The 17625-nt window shown below is 51.7% G+C and overlaps 1 protein-coding gene across 3 annotated transcripts in view; it reads left to right on the plus strand.

Moving 5' to 3' along the window:
- Positions 1-17625, plus strand: part of EDC4 (enhancer of mRNA decapping 4) — a 59730-nt gene that overhangs the window by 26321 nt on the left and 15784 nt on the right. For all 3 annotated transcript variants that reach the window (XM_037877881.2, XM_037877882.2, XM_037877880.2), the window contains 11 exons: positions 4985-5094; positions 5741-5824; positions 6406-6501; positions 7516-7618; positions 9653-9833; positions 10348-10420; positions 11010-11101; positions 11797-11993; positions 14159-14247; positions 15570-15723; positions 16874-17337. In XM_037877881.2, the coding sequence (XP_037733809.1) occupies positions 4985-5094; positions 5741-5824; positions 6406-6501; positions 7516-7618; positions 9653-9833; positions 10348-10420; positions 11010-11101; positions 11797-11993; positions 14159-14247; positions 15570-15723; positions 16874-17337 (1643 nt within the window). The remainder of the gene's footprint in view (positions 1-4984; positions 5095-5740; positions 5825-6405; positions 6502-7515; positions 7619-9652; positions 9834-10347; positions 10421-11009; positions 11102-11796; positions 11994-14158; positions 14248-15569; positions 15724-16873; positions 17338-17625) is intronic.

Raw genomic sequence — 17625 nt, forward strand, 5'->3', positions numbered from 1 at the left:
CCTCCAGCTTTGAAAGTATCTTGTCTCCTCATTTGTCATTTTGGTCAGGTGCCAGGGAGGTTATCTTAGCTTCTTAACCCTTTACAAGTGAAAGGGTTCTGCCTCTGGCAAGGAGGGATTTTATAGCACTGTATACAGAAAGGTGGTTACCCTTCCCTTTATTTTTATGAGAACCCCAAAACTGCACCCTTGGACAAGGTGCCTGCCATACAGCTCAACCTCCTCGGGAGAATGGTCTTCTCTGCCTTTCTCCAATTTAGAATTTCAAATGATCAGGCCCTTCTAGCTAAATACGACTTCACTAATTATGCAACATTGTTGGATTTTAAGGAAACACTCCCTCAGGAAGATAGAACTCAGTTCCAGTCCTTGCTTGATGAAGGAAAATTAGTGGCCAAAACACTCTACAGGCTGCAATTGATGCTGTGGACACAGCATCCAGAGAGATTGTTACAGCCATTGTCCTGAGGAAAGATTCCTGGTTACAATGCTCAGGTTTCCCTAGAAAGGTGCAGAGTACCATTCAAGATCTGCCCTTTGATATAGTTAACCTGTTCGGTGATAAGATGGATGATTCCTTCCACACTCTGAAGGACTTGAGGACAATGTTTTGTTCTCTGAATAGCTGTACACCTGCTCTGAAGAGGCAGCATCACAGCGCAAGACACCTCAACAATTTTACTACTAATGCTCCCAGGAATCATCAATCAAACAATAGAGGTTCAAAGGTCCAGGTACACTGCTCCTGCAACATCTACTGCCACGGCTCACTCTAACCCACAGCCAAGGGATTTATTTTGATGGGACTGTTGAGACCCACATCCCTTTGTTGATGCCACGTCATCCTGTCCCTCAGTTTTTTGGAGGCTTCCTTATCCAATTTGCCCACACTGGACAGCTTTAACAACAGACAAATGTGTGCTAGAAATTATTCACTACCAGACATCAGATTGAGTTTGTCAACCTCTTCCTGGTCCATTTTCAGGGACCAGTCTCACAAGGAAATTCTGTGTCAAGAAGTGGACTCCCTTCTCCACCAGGGAGCCACAGATGAGTTCCGTCTCAACTTGAAGGGAAAAGATTCTACTCCCCATACTTCTTAGTCCCCAAAAAGAATGGGGGATGGAGACCAATTCTTGACTCACAGACTCTAAGGCCAGAAGTGACCATCATGATCATCTAGTCTGAACTCCTGCACATTGCAGGCCACAGAACTTCATCCACCCACTGCTGAAATAGACTCCTAACCTCTATACCAACAAACTATAATTATCTAAAATTCTACATGGCATCAATGATCCCCTCTCTGGAAGACGGCACCTGGTTCGCGGCTCTTGACATGGAAGATGCATAATTTCACATAGACGTTCGCTCATCCCTCAGAAGGGTCCTCAAGTTCTTCCTTTGTCAAGTCCGTTATCAAGTCAGAGCTCTTCCATTCTGGCTAGCTACCACACCCAGAGTCTTTACAAAAGTCTTTTCAGTGGTGGCAGCTTGGATGAGGAGAAACCAGTTTACCATCTTCCCATTCCTCAGCAGCTGGTTTCTGACAAGCAGATTGTACAAGGAAATCCAGTTTATCAACCGATTCCTGCTCCAGCTACTAACTTCCATAGGAATTTGTGTCAACCATGAAAAGTCCACTTTGACCCCACAAGGTCCATAAACTTCATAAGAGCAACCTTGGACTCGACTACAAGTGCCTGTCTGCCTATCGAGAGATTCCATGCCATGGGGCGATCTTGTACAAGAGGTCACTCTCAGACTCCAGTCAGAACTTGCCCTTTCCCTTCTCAGCTGCATGGCCTCATGCGCATATGAGATGCCATTTGCCAGGCTCCATCTCCATTGGCTGCAAACCTGGTTTCAGTCCATCTACTCACCAGAAAAAGTCATCAACAATGCCAAAGGAACAATTCTGGCCTCTCTCATCTGGCAGACAATGCCAGAGAAAGTTTGAGTAGGGGCTCCTTCCCCACATCAATACCCAAAGTGACTGTCTTTACCGATGCCTCCCTCTTAGGTTGTGGAGCTCATATGAACGATCATACTGCACATGGCATGTGGACCTCTCAGGAGTCCAGGATCCATATCAGTTTCCTGGAACTCAGAGTGGTCCATTGGGCCTGCAACACTTCCCTCCAACTCTTCTGATCTCGGCACATCCAGACAATGTCGGACAATATGGTGACTGTTTTCTATATAAACAAGCAAGGGGGGGACAAGATCCCTCCTTCTGTGTGTAGACAGTTAACCTCTGGAATTGAGGTATCAGATATCTCGTAGTCCTTTCTGAAGCATGTTTACAAGGGCTGCAGAACTCCCTAACAGCAGACATTTTTCCACAGACCAGGAATGGGAGAGTCACAATTCAGTCCTGAACAAGGTCTTCACCTGCTGGAAAATGCCATCTTAGGCCTCACAGGTGAACAAAAAACTTCCCCAGTACTGCTCCAGGGCAGCGCTAGGCAGCGGCTCAAAGGGAGACTCTTCTGCTACAATGGAGGGATCACTCCAGGTCTGCTTTTCCTCCCATCCTATTCATACCACAGGTCCTGTGGAAAATCTGTTACAACAGGGCTCAAGTCATCCTTATTGCACCCAACTGGCAGAGACTGTTCTGATTCACAGGCCTACTGAGACTTTCAGCCTGTCCGCCCATCAACATTCAACCATTTCTGGGCCTGCTAATGCAATACAACGGCATCTTTCCAGGCCGCCATTCTGGGACCACTGCAACTCAAGACCTGGTATTTGGATGGGCATCAAGATGTAGAGTGTTCATTTTCCAGGGCAGTTCAATCCATCCTCAACCAAAGCTGGAAGGGTGCTACCAGGAGATGTTATTCAGCCAAGTGGAAGCGATTCTCCTCTTGGGCACAACACCAGTTATCTCCAGAGTCCACTGGGATCCCTGCTATTCTAGAATATCTACTTACCCTTAAAACAGTTGTTCTTAGCTTACAGGCCACTTGCAGCCCAGTCAACACACAACTGTGGCCCATGTGACATCCTCAGGGCCATACAGGTAGTGCATATATTGTGTGGATGTGGTCCACATAACACACAGAGAGCTGCATATGCAGCCCATAATGGTAAATAGGTTGAGAACCACTGCCTTAAGACTTTGGGTCTCTCTGTTAGTTCTCTGCAGATTCATTTCGGAGCAATCTGTGCTTTTCATCCCCCTATCGACAGCCACACTAACTTCACTCATCCCACAATGACTAGATTCCTGAAACGACTTCTTAGATCCTTCTCACCATTGGTGAAGCCCAACACCTCAATGGGACGGCAGCCTCATTCTTTCGTCTCTCACCAAACGTCCCTTCAGTCACATGTGCTGTGTCCTGCTTCTTGCTGAAAGTTGCCTTCCGAGTTGCCATCACATCAGCCAGAAGTGTCAATGAGCTGGGAGCAGGCCTACCATACACCACCTTCCATAAAGAGGAGGTCTCTCTTTGCACTCTCCCCACCACCACCAATTCACCCTAAAGCAATTTCAGAGTTTCACATGAGTCAAACCATCCACTTATCGATATTTTTTCTGAAACCATATGCTTCTGATGAGGAGAGGACCCTTCATTCTCTGAACATCTGAAGAGCACTGGTCTTTTATCTGAAAAGAACAAAAGCTCTTAGACACCTAGTCTTTTAGTTACCATAACAGAGGGTTCTGGGGTTCAAGCTGTATCTGCGCAGACTTTCTAAGTGGATCTCTGGCTACATTATCCTTTGCTACCAACTAGCTCACGTTCCCTGACCCTCAGAGGGGGTGAGGGTCCATGCCACCTGAGCACAAGCAACCTCTGTTGCAGCTCTGCAAGTCATACCTCTACTAAAGATATGTAGGGCAGCTGCCTGGAGCTGCTTACACACCTTCACAGGCCATTATGCTTTGGTCCAGTCTTCTACTACAGATACAGCTGTGGGGACAGCAGTGTTACAATCAGCCATCACTTCTGTCTCCTCGCACCTACCTCCTGAATGACTACCCTTGCTAATTTCCCACATGTGGAATACACATAGGGAACATCATTCCAAGAAGAAATGGAGGTTGGTTACTTGTAACTGGAGGTTCTTCAAGCTGTATGGTCACTGTCTGTATTCCACTACCTGCCTTCTGTCCCTCTGCTGCAGATCATAACTGGATTTGTGGTGGGAGAAAGAACTGGAGAGGCATTGGTCTGCACTGCCCTTTATATCCTTGGTTCAGAGCATGAGGAGAACTGCACATATGCAGACCAACGGATACTGCTTACTAAAAATCTCTGCACTTAGGCACATGGTGCACATGCATATCCATGTGTGGAATACATATAGGGACCACACACCTCATCAAACCTCCAGTTACAGGTAAGTGATGCATTTTCAGTGTCAATAACACAGGGAAGTTTTTGTAATGAGTGTTTGAACATTCCCTGGGTGTGTTCTCATTATATGGAAGCTGCTTATCATGTTTTCATTGGCAGTTTCCATCAGGCTAAGCGGTGAGTACACTTTTTGGTGTAAAGGTTTAGGTTGGATCAGAATTACAGGCTTGGGTTGAGACAATTATAATACTTTGGCTGTTTAGTTTCAAAAACTTGTATATTTCTTTCCACTTAACTCTTGGCACAAGCAGGAAACGCAAAGTTGATGCTGTTGTGTATAAGTTAATGGTCTTAGAAGTAGAGATCCGAAAGATTTGGAAATAAAATTAAATGTGCTCTTAATATGAATTTCTTAAGAAAGGAGTGACATCAGATGGGGGCCTCAGTTGCCTACGAGCACAACCCAGCATATTTGACTCACTGTCTGGAAAAGGGGATTATTACCTGGGGTGGAAACGTGTTGATTCTTTGTGGGGGGGGATAAACCCCTGGTTACTTTTACTCACAGGCTTATCTTTAGCACCCTGACCCATCACACTTTCTCTATATTTAAATTCTGTTTTCCTGCGGAGACATGGAATGGCTGATTTGCTTTCCTATTCCCTCTTTAGTGCCTGAGCGAGGGAGCGCTCTCTCCGGATGGGACGGTTTTGGCCACAGCAAGCCACGATGGCTATGTCAAATTCTGGCAGATCTACATAGAGGGGCAAGATGAGCCAAGGTAACTTAAGAAGCAGAAAAGAAGGGATGGGTCATGGAACAGAGGACAACTGGAGCTTCCCCTGGCTGAGACAGAGAAGTTCAGCTCTTGGGGATTCCTTATCTGATTGCTTCTCAGACCATGAGGAGGACCTATAGGACTAATGTCTATACAACACTCTAGCATTGCAGAGCATTTTAGAATTGCTGAGTATTGTAGGATGTGCTCAGCACTTCTAAAAATGGGGAAGGGCAGGGAATCAGTTTAATGCTGGTGAAAGGTTCACTGGCTCTCCCTGGAGACAGAAGTCCTGTCCATAGAACAGGGACGGCCCAGGCACTGACAGAGCAAATATCCTTCTACTGACCTGCTGCCACAGAAATCCGAGTGGCGGCGTTCAGTCTCCATTATCCATTCTGGTTCTAGATGCTCCATGCAGACGCCCATCATTGTGGTATTTTTTGTGGCAGAGTCTGTTGTCCACTGCCAACTGGACTTGTTTCACACAGGCCAGCAAACTGCCATCGGGTGATAACTCTTGATCGCTGCTGACTTGGGCTCAGTTCAAACTGGTGACTGAGTAATGAAAGCTGTGAATTGTTCAGAGCCCTTCTATTTCTGGTAGTTTTGGTGTACATGTCCCCTCTTCTCTCTGGTTCTCTCCTAGGTGCCTGCATGAATGGAAGCCCCATGACGGCAGGCCGCTCTCCTGCCTGCTCTTCTGTGATAATCACAAAAAACAAGACCCAGAGTAAGTCTTGGTCCTGGGCTTTGAGCCACAGGGTATAGCAAACCCTCAGCTCCATGCATTAAGACAGGATCCTTGTAATTGCATTGCATTTACACACACAGTACTCAGCTATTGTAGCAGCAAGTGGACAGTATCCTGTATGGAATGAGTTGCTCTCTCTGACCTGGGAGTAGTTGGGGCTCAGTGCGGCAGTGCAAAATTGTCCTTTTTCCAGAGTCAGTTCTTGAGTGTGGAGAACTCACCAATGAAAGTGCTTCTAGGTAGAACGATACATTCAGGCTAGTGCTGTTGGTCAGCCTAGCCTGGCTTACTCTGTCTCAAGCTTCTGTCATAGTTCCTGCTTCTGACCCTTTCTAACATTTGGCTGGGGTCTTACTGCTTCCCTAGAGAGCAGGGCCTCAGAAGGTGTGCCAGGTTGTAACCTGTCCATGGTGCAGAAGCTGCCCTGGGAGTGTGGGACATTACTGGCCAAGTTTAGCCACAAGCAGCCTCTGAGCAGTGTTCCTGCAGGAGGCGCTTGCAGGGAGGGGCTACGCCTTCTGACAGGATTCCTTCCCAAGACTTCTCTGTTGTGCCTTCAGGGTTCCTTTCTGGAGATTTCTCATCACTGGAGCAGATCAGAACCGAGAGCTGAAGATGTGGTGCACCGTTTCTTGGACCTGTCTGCAAACTGTCCGGTGAGTGGTGATACACCTAGACCTGTAAGCTAGGTCTCTGAGAGGTGGGGCTTAGTCTGAAGAGTCCACAGGTCCGAGCAGAACTCAGGGACCTATTAGGATCCTGGCAATATAATTACTCTGCAGGGGAAGAGGCTGTCGGTGAGCTTCAATGGAGTCTATTCTAGTCCCACCTGGAGCCTCTTCCTATGCCAAATTAGCATAGTTACTGAAAGGAATGTGACAGCCTCTGCTAACGTCAGTACTGTGGTGAACTCTCTGCCAAATGGATCTGGGTGTCCCAAGGCCGGGCTTGCAGGGTTTGACCCTTAACGGCTTTACTCTGTCATCTTTGCTCAGGTCTGTAGAGCACAGATGTACCCCAGGTCCCAGGAAAGCATTCTGGAGCCTGCATATTGGACGCTTGTCTGTGTAAATAGTGACTGCTCACTTCGTCAAGTGTGGCAAGAGTTCCAGCATCTCTTCCCCTGTCGCTTTGTCTGCTTAGTGTTGTATTACTCGGGCAGCTCAGGACTTGTCTGGGGAGCCAGCCAGCACCGAGAATGGCTGCCCAATCCGGTGTGCTCCATCCCCCACAAAGCATTCTGTCTGCGGGGGGATCATGGCCCTAGAAGCAGCTCCAGCGGATGCAGACGCGAGAGCCAGCTTTGGCATCTCCCTCCTGTGACCCACGGAGTAGAACACAGCTGAGTGCTGAATGGTGACCCTGTACTCCAGTAGTGGTGCGCTTTGCCCAGCTGGTCTCTCAGCTGCTAGGGCTGCGTTTTAGCACACGATCCCAGCATCCCTCCTCTGGCTAGCCTGGCATCCCGGGTTTAGACACTTTAGGCCCATAGTTAGGGTAGATTTGGTTCTGCCAGTTCCCCTCCCGTGTTTGCGTGGGGTTCCTCGCTTCGGTAACTGGGGGCAGCGGAATATCTGCTCGTAGTCAAACTGGAACGCTGTGCCATAGAGGCTTTCTGTTGTGCTAATGGCTCTCGCCTTCTGTGTATTCTCTCCTGTTGCGGAACCCAGCTTTTCCCCTGACATCTTCAGTTCCAAGAGTGTTCCCCCGAGTCTGAAAGCTTGCCTGGACCTCTCTGCTGAATTCCTGATCCTGAGTGACGTGCAGAGAAAAGTACGTGGCTCCCACTTTCCTGGCTGCTTCAGCCACGCTGGGTGCAGGGAGATCGGGACTCCTGCGCAGCCACCACAACTGCGGCAGGGCTGGCTGCGCTCACTGCTGAGAAGAGGCCAAGCTGGCCTGTACCATTTCAGTGTAAGGTGGAGAATGGTTCTGCTGGTGCTGACTGGGCCCAACGGAGCCTTGGGCGAGGCACAGGATTAATGCTGGTGTTAAAGTAAAAATTGGCATTTGAAAAGGAAACTGACCCGCAAGTGCTGTAATGGTTCGACTGAGCTCCTCAAAGCCGGGTGACTCAAGAGATACGCTCTTGGTCTATCATTAACCCCTCGCCCCAGGGTACCCGTCTAGTGGCAGGGCTCTCAGCATGGGGGATCAGATGTACTCTGCTGTAACAGGGTGGAGGGAAAGACACTGGCTCTCTTTCATGTTTAAGCTCCTTGCTTTTAGGAGGACAGAGAGAGCAATGCCAAGTAACCACTGCTTGGCAGCTGCACAGCTATCTCAGAGCAGAGGCTCTGCTTTGCTTTGAGAGGTCTGGTTTGTTCTCAGTGGACCTGGCCTGTTATGCTGGTGGTCGGGGCAGCCTTGATTTCTAGAGGGAAAACCCCGCTGGTTGTGGTGCTGTAGCCCAGTACAGGGGCTCTCTTCTTCCCCTCTCTGTGTCCAGTTTGGGGCCCTGTGACAATCATGGATTTTTTAAAAACGCTCTCAGCAGCGTTGCAGGTGAATGTTGGAGTTTTATAGGATATCGTGGCGGCCGAGTCCCCGCAGACTGCTGTGATTTCTCCAACAGCCAGGAGGTGGAAGCAGACATCCCTGCTAAGGCTATGGCTGCCAGTGGGCAGTTAGTGGGCTGGTCCCATTCTGGAGGGCAGTGGGGAGGTGGCAGGTCAGTTGTCTCATCACATGGCGCTAGCCGGTCCAAGCTGAGTCAGGGATCAGGGCCACGCTAGCTCTGTGGCCAGGCTGCCACTGCTGCTTCCTGTCCAGCTGGCAGGGAGAAAGGGATGGCACTGACAATGTGGCATTTAGAAGCCCCCTCCTTCCCCCCCCTCCCCAGCACAACCCAGAGGAGACAGCATGGGCTGGTGAGGAGCTGAGACCAGAATCCCTCCCCCCAGGGCAAGGCTCCTGCACACAGTGGCAGCGGGGGTGGCTATGGTGTGGGGGATTGATCCCAGGTCTCGCTCCCCAGGTGTCTTCTCAAGGGCTTCTGTGGGGCAGGACGGGCTGGCGCTCCTAATTGCCACGTTGTCAGTGCTGCCCCCCTGCCAGCTGGGCAGGAAGCAGTAGGCGTCGCCTGGGCCAGAGTTCAGTGCAGAGTGCCCTGAACTGGACCGGCCCGTGCCATGTGGTAAGACATGCTTCCTCCTCCTCCCCAGGATAGCACCATGCCACCCCCACCTGACCCACCCTCCTGCTTCCACCTCCCCGCTGCTGGAAAATCACAGTATTGGGCTAATTTCATGATTTCTGTGCTGTCTGTGAAATTATAACTTCCACAGGACTTGAGTCCTGATGTCCTGGGCTGGGGTAGCAAGCCTGGATGCGCTCTGATCGTTTTGTTGAAGAAGGGTGCTGGGGTGGGGGGAGGAGGCAGAATTTAAACAGTGGAACGTAAAGTTTTGTTAAGCTAATTAAAACTTAATAGTGGGTCACTAACGATAGGCATCAATGGGGATGCTGCATTGGCAGTTGGCAAAAATGGAACATATTGTAGCCAGATCTAGATCCCATGATGGTGGGTGACAAATACCTAGATGGGTACCTCTGTAATAGAGAGGGGCAGCTTGTGCGGACTACACTCCCCAGCATACATTTCGCCACCTGGATCCAAAGAGCTTTTCCTGGCTCAGGTAAGCTGTGTGTGGCATTCTGGGAGGTCGTGTGGGAGCTACTCCTGGGTACAAGGGGAAGGCTGGTGTTTGACTTTGTTGTAGAACTCTCTGACCACACCTGGCAGTCTGCTGCCAAAGCCCCAGCGACTTGGGTTGTTGCAGGGTGTTTCTGGTGCTCTGCTTCCAGGTCCTGTACGTGATGGAGCTTTTGCAGAACCAGGAGGAGGGCAGAGCTTACTTCAGCTCCATCTCGGAGTTCCTCCTCACCCACCCGGTCCTGAGCTTCGGCATCCAGGTAGTGAGCCGCTGCCGGCTGCGGCACACAGAGGTCCTCCCAGCTGAAGAGGAAAGCGACAGCCTGAGCACAGGTGAGCAGCGAGGGGCAGCCAGCCAGCCCTTGTTTCCCAGGAAGGTCTGGGGGCTGCTTCCTGGCGACACAGCTGGAATATATTAGTGAGAAACTCCCTTGAGGAGCTGGCGGTGCTGGAGAACAATACTGACCTGCCTAGAGTGGCCCAGATTTGAGGGAGGAGGATGGGCTGGTGGCTAGGGCACAGGGCTTACGATCATTGGGTGACAGCTACTGGGATCCGTCTTAATGCCTCTGTTTCACCCTCTGGCATGGTGCTCAGGGGAACGGAGGGAGCGTTCCCACGGAATCTGTGGTGTGAGCGCACAGGCAGGAGGAGGCTGTTTAAAGCGGGAGCAGAGTCCGAAAGAGTGTGAGGGGATTTTAAGAGCTGTTTCACTGATATCTGAGGTCTGAACGAGCACCAGGGAGTGCTCCACCTCAGAGCCTTTGCTCCCTGAGAGTTTGAGGCCTAAGGACATGTGCAGCACCCCATACTACAGCCCACTTTGTATTTCTTGTCTCTATTCCAGAAGGTGCTCAGGGGGCTGGGGCTGTCGAATCAGCCGCAGGTGTGCTGATCAAGCTCTTCTGCGTCCACACCAAGTGAGTATGCTTAGGGCTTGGTACGGACAGCTATGCGCTCTTTCCTTCCTAAAACCCCCTTGGCCACCAGGGTCACTAGCTGTTCTCTGCTTGCAGTGGGGGGGGGATGTGATCACCCACTGTTCCTGCACACATCCCTCAGTATGAAACCCACCTGGAGCAGTAGACATGGAGAGTATCCTTGGCATGGGAGGCCTTTGGTCTGGCTGGGTAGCGGGCCCTAGGTCTCTTCCTTGCTCCATTTAAAATGCTTCCCATGTCTTTTCCTGTGGACTCTCGAGCTCTGAGCCTCTGCACAATGTGTCAGCAGGTGAACGTGTCTGCTTACTTGGGGGCCAGGACTCGTTGGGTTAGTGCTGACCTGCCATGTGGCTGCTTGGGGCTTGAGACTGGACAGCTTTCAGGTGTGGTTGGCACAGGAAGGGCTGAGCTGAGGCGGGGCAGCACTGCCTGGGGACTCCCACTTGGTCCTTAGTAGGCAGAAAATACTAAAACGCTTTCCAGGACCAGCTGCAGGAAGGGGAATCCGCCACGGTTTATGGCTCTGTGGCTGACGTGTGAACTAACCCAGCATTTCGGAACGTTACAGGGCCCTGCAGGATGTGCAGATCAGATTCCAACCTCTTCATAGTCCAGATATGGCCGCACCGATCCCTCCCCATGGCTCCCATGAAGATTTCGGTAAGTCCATTCAGTCGGGGGTTCTGGCCGGAACCGTCTGGTGCTTTGAGCTTCCCAGCATCGTGTCTCCAGCATTGCTGGCAGCGCTCTGCGAGCAGGGGATAGTGTAGTCATTGGAGGTTGGAAGGGATGTTTGGTGGGCTCCTGCCATCCTTTGGAGGATTGACTTTGTTATCCCAAAGGCATCCAGACTGCTGAGCTGGGCGTGGGAGGCCTGGCGGGTTAAAGAGATGAGGCCGAGCACAGAGCATGGGATCCTGGCAAAACAGCATGTTGAGCGATGGATGTAGTGCTTTGTGTGCTCTGTAGCGCCCCCTCTGGCTGGTCTGGGACTTCCTCCTGGGGGAGCTGCGCTCAGGCAGGACAGGTCTCCGTGAGGAGGGCAGAGGAGGGATTGAAGGCTGGGCCAAGGTGAGTGTATTGCCCTGTATTGCTGCTGTGCCACTCAAGCCCATTTGCAGGGAAGCTTGTGAAGCTTGTGGATCACGTGCCTTCCCTGGCAAAGGCCATGAGTCTGTTCCTCCTCCATCAGGCTGCTTCCGTGCCCTGACTGTGACAGCCGTGGGCTTTCCAGTCCTGTCTTGGTGCCTGGGCTGGTGGAAGTGGTATAACTCGTGTTTTGCAGGGGATAAAACCCTTGCTGCCTGGCTCCTGTGGAAGCGCTCTCAGGTTAATTTGTACGTATCTCTCTGAAGCGTTTCCAGACCACCTGGCTGACTTGGGCGCAGAAGGGCTGGGATCGGAGAAGGGGTCCGTACATGGCTCCCAACCAGACTTACGGCGCATTGCAGACCTGCCCGTGCCAGCAGATTTTCTTGCCCTCTCCAATGATGCCAAACCCAAGCTGATGACCCCAGATGCGTTCATGACCCCAAGCACATCTCTTCAGCAGGTAGCTGGATGTGATGGGCGGGGCCAGTGGGGAATGTAGGGGATGATCTGGGATTTTGCGCTCTGGTGAATCCCACCTGGGCTGTGATGACTCGGGTAGTCCGGATAATCTAGAGTACAAAGCATAGGAAGCGCTCAGAGCTCTTAGCCTTTTCTTACCCTTTGCAGCTGGCTTATGGAAAGTCCACCAGGAAATCTTGGCTCCTAGGACCAAACAATCTGAATCTCAGAGGTTTCCTGTAAGGGTTCTTTTGGGGAGGAAACCGCAGTACTCCTGCTTCTTGCAGGATTGAGATGCAAATACAGTAACGAGGAAGGAAGGCCAGAGCTTAGCAGCGGGGGCTGCAGCACCTTTAAAATGCCAAGCTGACCCAAGCTCATGCTGAGAGAGACCTGCAAAGAGCAACAGGAAGCTGGGACCTGAGCATCTTTGGTGCAAGACCCGTCCCCAAACCAGTGAGCCGGCGGTGTGGCAGCATGTTCTTGCTTTGTGGGGTTTAGCTTCTGGGGTGGAGATCCCCTCCCAAGGGCTGTGTGCAATTGCTGCCCCTCTCTGAAGTGGCCTGGGTGTGCTCCCCAGAGCTTGTCTGTATTGCTGCTGGCTGCTCAGAGAGGACTCTCTGTCTGCTGAGCCGGCTTGCTTTAGTGGTGCCAGGGAATCTGCACCATTGCCCAGCAGGCTTTAATGTGTGTTGAAGATACAAGTCCATTTTTAGAACTCTGAGTAGCAGGGAAAAGCCCCATGTTCCTAAATGGCTGAGAGTACCCCAGTGGGCACACCATCATTCCCTCCTCTCTTGGCTGTGCTTAATTAGGGAGCATGACGGAGGGCACGTATGCAGCCAGGGAAGCCACTGGAGAGCACCTAGTTCAGCTGAATCATTTCAGTGCCTTTTCTTCTGGGCGAGACGACTCAGGTTTTGCTTCCACTTCTGTGACATGTCTTGTATCAGGGAATGAGCACTCCCCAGGACCGTGCTCCAGCCTCCACACTGCTGGAAGGAGAACGTGATAGGCCTTCCGTTCTCTCATACCTAGCGTTGGGGGGGGCATACCCTCGAGTGGTTCTGAAACCAAGGCCTGGAGCCACTCTCCTAGTTAGTTTCAGAAGTTTGTTGTACTAAACAGGATAACTCCTGCTGGTTACCTCTTCCTGTTAATTTCTTGTCTTGAAGATTCCACGGTCCTTTGTTAGCATTTGGTTCAGACTTGTGAGTGAACTTTTATCCAATACTTAATCTATGTGGAAACAGATGGATAAACAGCTCTTCTCTGGAGGAAAACCTGTTTTTCACCTTTGCTGGTGACCAGTCCCTAGACACAGACTTTAAGAACTGAAAATTAAGTATTGGATGTAAGTTCACTTAATCACACACCATCCATACATGTTTTGCAATAATATTGATGCCCAGTGTGAGACAGGCCTTTATGAGAGACCTCACATGACACATTTTGGTGAATTTGAATGAAAATACCAGACCCAGGGGATTCCTTATGTCCCCCTTTTGCCCTCTGCCACTTGGACTCAAGAGGTCCCTTGGTCACACTGCAAACTGTAACAGCAATGGTCAGACATACCCATCCCATAGAAGGTGACCAGCAGTCCTCCATCAGTCCATTTAGATGCTTCTCTCTACCTGTTGGCAGCACTTCTCTAAGTCAAGGCCAAGGCACTTGGCTTCCATCCAGGTCTGTTTCTGTAGCAGGTGTGGGGAGAGCCCAAGGACCATGCTATCCAGGATGGACGAGGGGATGTAGATCTGAGTGTTGGGCACCTCCTAGTGGAACAGCTTAGCCCCTTCTCCTCTAGCAGCTGCATGTGTGTGAACGGGAGGGGTGACAGGGCTGAGCCCTGCCAAACTCCACCTGTGATTGCTCTGCAGCAGGGAAAGCAAGTAGTGTCTTAGAGAGGAAAGGAGCAAACCCCCAGAAGGGCCTTTGCGTCCTATCTGCAGTTGGGTCTCCAAAACCTCATGCCCAGTTCTGTCAAAGGCCATGAAGGGGTCCGGTCCTTGACTGGTGCCCTAGGCACATCTGGAATCTTGGGAGAGTCTCTGTCACCTTCTGCACGCTCCGTAGTGGGACTATGCAGGGAGCCAGGAGTTGCTCAGGGAGAGGACTAGCCGCAGAGCCTCCTCTCAAAGCATGGATCTATGTTTCTGCTAGATTGCCGTGTCGCCGGGAAGCAGCGTCAGTTCCCTGACTGCAGTCACAGCCATGAGCAGCGCTTCTGTCAATGACCCCACTGTGCCCAGGTAAGTGGAGCCAGAGCTCGTGTCCTTCCCAGCCGAGTCAGGCCCCATCTGCAGAGCAGGCTGGCGCTCCAGGGGTTACAAATTGGTTCCAGTTGCAGGCATCTGAGAAAAGAACAGGAGGACTTGTGGCACCTTAGAGACTAACAAATTTATTTGACCATAAGCTTTCGTGAGCTACAGCTCATTTCGGCTGTAGCCCATGAAGGTTTATGCTCAAATAAATTGGTTAGACTCTAAGGTGCCACAAGTACTCCTTTTCTTTTTGCGAATACAGACTAACACGGCTGCTACTCTGAAACCAGGCATCTGAGAGACACTCTACAGCAGTGCTGAGCCAACCTGCCTCCTTCCCTGTGCCTCAGGAGACCGGGGTGGCGCAGAGGCAGCCTGCTCTGTTTCCGCCACCGAGAGGTTCTCCCATCGCACCACCGCTCGGTTGCTTCCCTTGCTCCCCTGAAGGGGATGTTGCAGTTTGCGGCCAGTGAAGGCTGCAGACCCCAAGGACAGAGAGGCATTACTGGGAGGTTGAGGGAAGGGGAATGACGCTAACTGAGGCACACTTACATGAACATCAGGCACAGCTTCCTGGTGGTGAAGAGTATAATAGGGTAGAAGCCTCAGTGCTTGGGAGAGGAGGGCAAGGACAAGTCCTGCAGACGTCATGTTCTCCTCCCCCAGAGATGGGCTAGACTAGAGGATCAGACTCATAGAAGATCAGGGTTGGAAGAGACCTCAGGAGGTCATCTAGTCCAACCCCCTCCTCAAAGCAGGACCAATCCCCAACTAAATCATCCCAGCCAGGGCTTTGTCAAGCTGGGCCTTAAATACCTCTAAGGAAGGAGATTCCACCACCTCCCTAGGGAACCCATTCCAGGGCTTCACCACCCTCCTCATGAAATAGTGTTTCCTAATATCCAACCTAACCTTCCCCACTGCAACTTGAGACCATTGCTCCTTGTTCTGTCATCTGCTACCATTGAGAATAGCCGAGCTCCATCCTCTCTGGAACCCCTTTCAGGTAGTTGAAGGCTGCTATCAAATCCCCCCCTCAGGATCTGAGCCCCTGAGTTCTAACAGACTCCCTCTAGCAAAGTTGTGAAGCTCTTCTGTTCAGTCCCTCGTCTAGGAAGAGTGGTCACTCCGAGGGATGGTCTCCCATTGGGTGGGAGGAACCACAGAGCTTGGGGGACACTGGGTCAACTGGGGCCAGGCGCGCTTGCATTGACCAAGCACAGCAGGAATCACAGTTCCTGAGCTCAGGGGCTCTGTCCGAACCAACCCTACAAAATCTGGTGCTCAGCTCGTTCCATCTCCCTGTACAGGCCATCTGAAGACCTGACTTTGAGCCCAAAGATGCAGCTGGACACCAGCCTCACGCTGAGCAGCAGTAGCAGCAGTCTCCAGACGAGTCCTAGGAACCATTCAGTCCTTATCCCTGGACTCTCTGACAAGCTGACCCCAAAGGCGCCTGTCCCGGTAAGGCTCCCAGCACTGTTGCCACCTTCTGCTTTTGGCACATGGTAACTCTCCCGTTCTTTCCATGATCCTCTGCCAGCTGGAATGCACCAGGGTGCCCATGCTGGCCCATTCGAGTGGCTAGCAGGTCTGGTTCCTGTTCTTGGCTGGAAGGTGCTGCTGTGCCAGCACATGTTGTCGCAGACTGCCGGTCCGTAAAAGCCGTGGCTTTAAAAATGGGGGCAGCTCTAGCACAGGGTCACTTTTCTTATTCCATCATCAGCGACGTTAGGAGTAGTCACCCCCCATGCTAGGAGACCTTGTGGCTGGGTGGAAGGGAGACAAGGAAGCACCCCAGGGAAAGCTACCAGATGGTCAGAGGACACACAGATTGCTCTGACATTGTACATTTCCTGACCAGGGTATACTGAAATCCGCGCTGAGTCTGCTGCTGCTTGCTTTTTGGACTTGCAACAAGAAGTTCCTCTTTTAAAATGTTTCTGCCCCTGCTTCTGTAGGAAAGATCCAGTGAAGTTGATTGTAGCCAGTAAAGCAAACGGAAAGAGGAATATTTCCTCAAATCTCTTTCAGTTCTGGAGACTTTAGATGTTACTTGTAACAATCAGTATGAAATCTTCAACTGGAAACAGGTGTTTTAAGCTGATGACCCTGTAGCTAGTGCGTCTTGCCTCTTCGGTGAGAGAAATGTGAAATCTTAGACCGGTCCTGCAGGCACTTATGTACGTGATTCACCTGTGCAATCCCCTGGACTGCTGAGACTGGCGGTGTTATGTGCTGAAGTGTTTGCAAACCCTGACTAAGTGCAGTGTGACCCCGGTCAGTGAATGCTGCTCCCGACGGAGTTAACAGCACACAGGAAGGACAGAGCTGTCCTACCGGACAGCTGGTTCTGTGCTGGCAGGTAATAGGGGTGCTGGAGCGGCAAAGGATCAGAATGCAGTCAGGCCCAGATGTCTGAGGGCCTCCCCCATCTGCCTGGCTCCTGAGCAGCCCTGTCCTGGGGGCATAGCAGTAGCAAGGCCAGGATGGGGCCTCTCCGCTCCCTCCCTTGAAGGCTGGCTGGCATGAGGTGCTGATGGTCCTTGAGGTGGCTTGTGTGGTTTGGGTGTCTCTGCATGACAGTGAAAGTCGGCTTGTTTCTGTTGGTCAGGTCACTCCAGCAAACCCCCCTCTGGCTCTGGAGCTGCAGGAAGTGGAGCCCCTTGTGGTAGCCCAGGCCTCACCCACCCGGGAGCGCTCCCCCGATGTCATTTCCTCGGCCTCCACGGCCATGTCCCAGGATATCCCAGAGATCGCCTCTGAGACGCTGCAGCGCAGCTTTGCCGCAGCCCCAGCCGGGCTCCCTGCAGAGGTGCTGGAGCCCAATCACCATGCGGACAGCATGGCCTCAGCTGCGTCGGCCTTGCACTTGCTGTCCCCGAGGAACCGGCACAGCTCCGAGCACAGCCAGCACTCCCTGGACATGGCCCCCGTGGAGGTGGACAGATTGACCACACCCTCGTTACTGGAGACTGCTTTAACTCAGGAAAATGCATCTTCCAACAGCGTCGTGAGCCAGCCGTGGCCAGCAGCCCCCGACATCACCAGGGAAACCAGGAACAGCATAGCAGACAGGTAACCAGCTGGGTGAGCTTTGCTCTGCTTTACTTGGGGGCATTTTCTTAGCCATGTCCAGTCGGCACGTGGAAAACTGGTGTTTCAGGGCCTTGGCTGTCCCTCCTTTCAGAGCCCCAATAAGCCACTTCTCCTCCCTGCACCCTGGCTTTGTAGGCTCAGCATCACTGTCCCCCACCTCCAGGCCAGCTTTAACATGAACCTCTACTCTGCAACAGGGACTCCAGGATAGCCGGGGGGCGTCTGTTTCTCACCCGCTCCGGCTCTAAGGAGCTCAGCACCTTAACC

The sequence above is a fragment of the Chelonia mydas genome, chromosome 12, assembly GCF_015237465.2.
Source record: "Chelonia mydas isolate rCheMyd1 chromosome 12, rCheMyd1.pri.v2, whole genome shotgun sequence".
Lineage (NCBI taxonomy): Eukaryota > Metazoa > Chordata > Testudines > Cheloniidae > Chelonia > Chelonia mydas.